Source organism: Clupea harengus, chromosome 18, assembly GCF_900700415.2.
Source record: "Clupea harengus chromosome 18, Ch_v2.0.2, whole genome shotgun sequence".
NCBI lineage: Eukaryota > Metazoa > Chordata > Actinopteri > Clupeiformes > Clupeidae > Clupea > Clupea harengus.
This window is the reverse complement of record NC_045169.1, coordinates 19,870,580-19,878,079: the sequence shown is the minus strand read 5'-3', so window position 1 is coordinate 19,878,079 and position 7,500 is coordinate 19,870,580. Positions and strand designations below refer to the sequence as shown.

Below are 7,500 nucleotides of genomic sequence, written 5' to 3'. Positions count from 1 at the left end.
ATTTATTCTTGAAAAATAAATCTCTTCAGGATGATATGAGATCTGTCCATCCTGTCATGATTTATTTTTCGAGAATGACTGGTGGTCTATACGTTATCCGTTGCAGAGGACCCTCAGTAGAATAGCTGTAACCATGGTAGCGGAATGCTTCTGAGGTGCCTTCAGCAGTCCATGTCTGTGGTTACATCATTGTCTCAGGCACTTACCTGAATGGTTACACAGTGCTCATGAGGACTAGTTCAATACAAGGACCACTTCCAGATACAGTGACCCTGAGAGTGTGTGTGTGTGTGTGTGTGTGTGTGTGTGTGTGTGTGTGTGTGTGTGTGTGTGTGTGTGTGTGTGTGTGTGTGTGTGTGTCTGTGTCTGTGTGTGTGTGTGCGTGCTTCAGGTGAGGACCGCTTTGAGGACCCCCTGGGTTGGGACATGGTGGGGAAGAACCTGTTTGCCATGGCAGTGGAGGGAGCAGTGATGTTCGCCATTACGCTGCTCATTCAGTACAAGTTCTGCTGCAAGGCCAGGTCAGTGTTTAAACAACGCCTGCAACAGCAGCAACAACAACAATTATTATTATTATCATTATTATTAAAGTGATTATGCTGATTGTAGTTATACAGCACTTAGCATAGAGTGCTTTGTAACCCTTGGACCATAGAGCAGAGAGGACATTATAATGCATACTATGTCTCATGTCAAACATGCAAGAGGAAGTATACTAACCCAGTTTATTGGGGCATTAGTGATGTGTTTCTTTTTTTATTTGCTTCCATAAATTCATGCCAGACATTCATTCCATAACTTCACAATGGGTAATGGGTATGAGATTCATATGCTGTACTGTATCCATAGCGTTTACGGTCACCAAGGTCCCTAATAGTGTTCATTTCTATTCCCTGAGGAACGATTATTTCCCCTAAGCACTCATTTAAATCACTGCACTTTGCCTCTCTAAAGTTGAGAAGCATGTCCCTGACTGTCTGAATGTCTATAGTATGTCTCACTAAATTTAAAAAGTAAATTCCTGAAACAGTCCCAGCACTGGATGTGCTCCAGTGATTCTGTGCACCCTTGTGATGATGTAAAGCAAGAATGTGTTGTGATATTGTATATAGTGATATTGTAATACAGAAAAATGTGTTGATATTGTATATAGTGATGTTTAAGCGCAATAATGTGTTGATATTGTATGTAGTGATATTGTAATACAAGAATGTGTTGTTATTGTATACAGTGATATTGTAGAGCAATAATATGTTGTTTCCCGCAGGCTGGTGTCTGTGGTGCCATCATCGGAGGCTGAGGAGGATGAGGATGTGGCCCGTGAGAGAGCACGTATCAGCCAGGGCAGTGCTGACAAAGACCTGCTCCGGATATGTGACCTCACCAAGGTACCCTCACACACACACATATATACACATGCATACACGCACAAACACACACAAAAACATATATACACATGCATACACGCACACACACACACACACACACACACACACACACACACACACACACACACACACACACACATATACACATGCATACACGCACACACACACACACACAAACACATATATACACATGCATACACACACACACACACACACACATATACACACACATATACACGCACACACACACAAACACACACATATATATATACACATGCATACACGCACAAACACACACACACACACACACACACACACACACACACATACACTTGCATACATGCACACAAACACACACACAGATGCATATAAACATTCACACACACACATACTCACACACTCTCTCTCTCTTTCTCTCACACACACATCCATGCAGCTGTGTGCACACACTCTCTCTCTCTTTCTCTCACACACATACGCTGTGTGCACACACTCACTCTCTCTGTCTCCCCCTTGTAGCTAAATACATTCCTCCAAAAGCATGCAGGCATATGTGTGTGTGTCCCGCTCCAGTGCCCTCTGCTCCCCCTGGTTCCCGGAGCTGTAGGTCACTCCTGGACGGCATAAAGCTGACTCATGCGTCTCCTGACGCGCCTGTCCACAGTCACTCACGTTGCCTCCTCTTCATTGTTTTTGCATGATTCCTGCCCAACGCCGTGACCCTGTTCTGCATATCAACGAGGCTTGTTGCATTATTCATGCATTTGTAATAAGCAAAACAAAAATAACCACATTGGCTGCAGTTTTTGACCTTTTTCTTGTGCGCCGTATTATCTCCGGGTTGTTCCATTTGTTGGGTTGCACAGTCACACCTTGTTTTGCATATCAGGATTGGCCTTTCTGTTACCATTACTAGTCCCATTATCAGCCCAAGTGTGATTTTAGATTTGCTGTATTATTACATCGAAGAAAAATTGCACATTTCTTTGTGTGCAGCGATATACTGTCGGATGAGTGCTTCCTAAACGTTCATTTCATAGAATGATGTCCTTAAAGCACTTAATAGTTGCCAGTATAACATTTTTACACTCATATTTTAAGGCCAGTACAGGCAGTGTGTCCCTCAAGCATTCCAAAATACAATAGGATAATGTGTGCCAAGTTATTTTGTTCAATGTTCTGAATGTTATCTTGCTTACACAAATCACACACACACACACACGCACACACACACACACACACACACACACATACACACACACACACACACACACACACACACACACAGGTAGATAACATTGACAGTAGGGTACTACTTGGACTGTCCTTGAAAATATCTTTGTGCACATATTGTGCTATGAGATCCATCTCTGAAAATGCTGTTATTCATTTGCTGAGAATATTACAGTTACGCCCGACCCTTTGGCGTGCCCTATGGAGCGAACAATACTCCATCATCTATTCATATAAAGACATACACAACAACCCAAGACACAATATCAAAACACAACAGCAACACGAAATCCCAGGCTGAGAGGCAGCAAGCCCAGCATTCCCAAAGCTAGAAACTTCTCCTTCTGCAGCAGGAAGCTGGAGATTTGAACTGCCGTTTAATCACCTGACCAGGTGCACCTCATTCAGCAATCAGTTGTAGCACAACCTGGGCGGAGCTACAGAGAGGGAAGGAAGCTCAAAGAAAACACACAGATGTCTCCGTGGCGATTACACTCTAACAAAGTAACAAAGTAACACTTTAACAAAGACTGTCAGTGTGGCTGAGGTTTCTTAACAACAACAACAAACATACAAGGCTGACTTCAGTCAGTTTTTATTCGCACAAACGACACACAGCAACACACACGTGCATATATATATAGGTGGCGACTCAGGACACACACTCACACACGCACGCGCACGATTGGCACCTAAATCTTTTAATTTGGCAGAGTAACGCATGTCAAAATGAGCAAAGATCACGCACACACACACGCATGGCACACCCGCTATTTCCAGGGTAGGTTGAAGACAGCCACTCTCTGCCTCCTCGGGGTCCTGAGTGTCAGACCGCGCGAACGCAGCGAGAGCGCATCGAGTCGTCGAGGAGAGCACGCCCCCGCTTTAACGCTGCGCTGGAGCAGGCCGCCACCAGCTGCCACCCGTCGTCGCCTCGTTAAATTAGCTGCTTAAATGAGCTTCCCGACACACATTGGAGCCCGAGGGCACACACACACACACACACACACACACACACCAATACATACACACAGTGAGACACTTCACAGCAGCTGCCATGAAGGGCCGAGAGCACTCTCCACAGCCAGAGAGCATGGACACACACGCAGGCACACACACACACACACACACACGCATACACACACACACACACACACACACATACACGTTCCAGACGCAAAGAGCGGTGGTTCACCTGGAGACGCAGCATGATGCAGCAGCTTTCCATCTCACCACAGCAAGCAAACTCACACACACACACACACACACACACACACACACACACACACTCTTAAAGTTCTCCACTTTCTCCACATCCCCACTCACACCCCATTTTTATTATACCATCGCATAGGATTGCAAATATAAAAATAACACTAGTACACACACACAGCCACACACACACCCTTTCACCCCATGTGGACAGGGCGCTTCACTTAGCCACTTTGCATGTGGGATTATTGCGTTAATCACCTTGTCGCCAGGGTAGCGCTCCAACCAGGAGCAGATGTTTCGCCCTCGAGGCATCTGCCAGCAGGAAACGTCATCACACACATCTGCCTCGCCTCCCGTGCTCCGGCTTCACACACTCTCTCTCCATGTTTCCCCCTCTCTTTCTCTCTCTCTCTCTTTCTCTCTCTCTCCATGTTTCTGTCCCTCTTTCGCCCTTTGTGTTGCCATTGTTCTCCCATGATTTCAGCATACTTACTTTGTGTGTTCTCTCACTTTCTCTCTCTCTCTCTCTCTCTTCTCGCTCTCTCTCTCTTTTTCTCTTCGTCCTTTTCCTCTCCATCTTTCTATCTCCATCGTCCCCCCCCAACACACACACGCACACACACTCACACACTTTCTCTTTGTCTCACTCTCTCCTATCTATATCTATATCTCTCTGTCGGCTCAGTGTAATTAATGTCAACGCCACTGTCATAACCCTGTCATAACCCTGTCATAACCCTGTTATAACCCTGCGGCGCTGCTTCAGGCTCTGGCATCGTAAGCCTTCAGCCATGCAGGGCCAGGGTCCTCTGTGGACAGTGGTGGCAGCTGCCTTCCCAATGCCAAAACACTCATTCTAAATGTAATTTAGAGTTGCAACCAATTTCAAAACAGACGAGACGAATGAAAAAAATGTATTATTCATATTCTGTGGATACAAGCATCAATAAATCAAAAGTGTGAGAGCAGCCAATACCGTGCCTGCAACCTATATTCGAACATCTAAAATCTACGCAAAACTATGTACTAAGCACTGCTTGCAGTCTGTAGTTGCCGCTTTCGCAGTTATTTTCCGTCCCCTAAAAGCAAGTGAAATGTAGTGGACTGAAAAACACCAAGGACACAACAAAAAAAGGACAACACTAATCCATTGCAACGCTGTGCCAAAAACTCATGAATGGCAGAAAAATAACATTAAACGCTACATAGTTAGCTAGCTAGCATTAAACGCTATATAGTTAGCCATCTAGTTTCACCAGCCACATAGCCCTGTCTGCACTGTGTGTGTATGCGTGTATGTGTGTGTGTCATACCAGCCCCCAATGTCTTTTGTGATGTCCATTTATTTGGGGGAGGTGGATGAGAGGTGGATAGCATTAGATAGGTCAGTGGGGTAGAGAGAAGCGGGGTATGAAGATGCTCAAGGCTCCAGTCAGTTGTGTAGAGTGATCCTTGAGGGAGCTATTGAGTTGGCCATTGATTACAGTCAGGCAGAACTTTCTCAGCTTTAGCAAGTCCCTGAGTCCCTGGGGGTTTGTTGGTTTTGGGACAGTAGGAACAGCTTCTAAAACCCTGCTGATTCGGTTGTTCCCCTGATAGGCAATACACTCCATCAGCTATTGCACTGCACCTGAGGCCTCTCGTGTCTTCATCTCTGGGGGGAAGTCTAACAACAATACACTTCATACATATTCAATACTCTACTCTACCATGTCTAACTCAACAGTAACATATGATATAAACAGTATAAAACAGCAGTAATATATAATATAAAATTGCTGTACTAAAGGTGGAATTGTAATAGAATTTTTTGTTCTGATCTGTTGTCCAAACATAATTGTAAAACTGCCTAATTTCCCATGACAAAGTTCAGGGAGGTGTGTATAACGATACCATTGGGGCAGCATCTAAATATTCTTAGAATAACCATAAGACTTAGAATGTACATGTAGACTATCATAACACGAGTAGCTTACTGCCTCAGTACAAGTCTTGTATTCGGAAATCGGAATGTAATCTCCCCTTGAATAGGTTTGCAATTTTTTTTAAAGAACAAATATAATAGAAAACACGGAATCTGGCAAAAATGTAATGGAATTTCTGAAAAAGTATAATGGATGTCATAGGGCTTTATAGTTATCAGTATGTAATAGCACAGACAATGCCATGCTATGCAATATGTTGATACATATATCCTTTGTTACTCAGTACATTAACCCCTACCCAACACACACACACACACACACACACACACACTCACGCACACACACACACACACACACAAACAGAGACTTCTCTGCTCGACACACAACCATTTAGGCTCAGTGCTGGATAGTTCCTGGCCAATCTGTGGATGAGCCATCTCACAGCTATCATGCTAACATGCTAACATGCTATCATGCTAACTATTTTCTTTTTTTCTTTTAATGTTTGGAAAGTGTCCCCCCTCCCTGCATGAATATTTGATGTGACGTCCCTCTCAAGCATCATCAGATCTCTGGCTGGGAGTACCATGGCGTGGTCCTGGTGCTGAAATATTCAGGCAGAGTGTGTCTTTGTAGGCCATAGAGAGGGGAGTTTGGCGCTGCTTATGAGAATATGGCGTAATTAACTTTTAATGTGTTTTAATGGCTTTGGAGGTGTTCGCTCTCACACTTCTGTTTTGGCCTTTTTTATTTTCACTTTTAAAGGCCCCTTATAGTATCACCTCAGCGAGACTTGTGCGTCTGTGTGTGTGTGTGCGTGTGTATGTGTTTGTGTGTGCGTGTGTGTGTGTGTGAGAGTGTGTTTGTGTGCGCGTATGTGTGTGTGCGCGTCTGTGTGTCTGTGTGTGTTTGCGCGTCTGTGTGTGTGTGTGCACTTGTGTGTCACCCCAATTCGCAAGAATAAAACACATCTTTTCACCACATTCCCTGTTGACATGCAGCGTTCATGACCGCAGTGCCATTATTGTGCCCCCACTGTCCCACCCAATTAAAACGCAATCACTCCCCTCCTCTCCCCTCCTCTCATCTCCTCTCCTCTCCTCTCCTCTCCTCTCCTTTCCCCTCCTCTCCTCTCCGCTCCTCTCATCTCCTCTCCTCTCCTCTCCTCTCCTCTCCTCTCCCCTCCCCTCATCTCCTCTCCTCTCCTCTGCCCTCCTCTCCTCTCCTCTCATCTCCTCTCCTCTCCTCTCCCCTCATCTCCTCTCCTCTCCTCTCCTCTCCCCTCCTCTCCTCTCCTCTCCTCTCCTCTCCTCTCCCCTCCTCTCCTCTCCCAGTTTACAGGGGTGAATAATCCCTTCCTTTCCTTAAGGAGAGCATATTACCCAGCGGAGCTCAGAGAAGAGCAGGGCACCCAGAGTGTTGGGTTTGAGTTTGACCAAGCAGGTGATAACTAGTGCTTCTGTACAGGGCCAAGCCCATTGACCATTGAGAGCTATATGTGGCATTTATCAGGTACATTGGCATAGGTATTGTGTACAATCGTAAAACAAAACAGTCCCTTGAACTTCTGTATTTTAAAAACAAGCCACGCTATGATACATTATCACAGGTATTTGCTTAGTTGCTTTGAACATGCAATAAAAAAACGATGAAATAAAATGCTAAGAAGTTATAGACACCGGTTTGATGCAACACCAACACTTTTTCTTCAGTTGAACACTCTTGTGTATTGAGGGAAT

At 44.9% G+C, this 7,500-nt stretch overlaps 1 protein-coding gene across 4 annotated transcripts in view; it reads left to right on the top strand.

Annotated features, from left to right (window-relative positions):
* LOC105903072 (phospholipid-transporting ATPase ABCA1-like) overlaps positions 1-7,500 on the top strand; it is a 221,849-nt gene that overhangs the window by 172,214 nt on the left and 42,135 nt on the right. For all 4 annotated transcript variants that reach the window (XM_031585405.2, XM_031585404.2, XM_031585401.2 and 1 more), the window contains 2 exons: positions 392-521; positions 1,268-1,388. In XM_031585405.2, the coding sequence (XP_031441265.1) occupies positions 392-521; positions 1,268-1,388 (251 nt within the window). The remainder of the gene's footprint in view (positions 1-391; positions 522-1,267; positions 1,389-7,500) is intronic.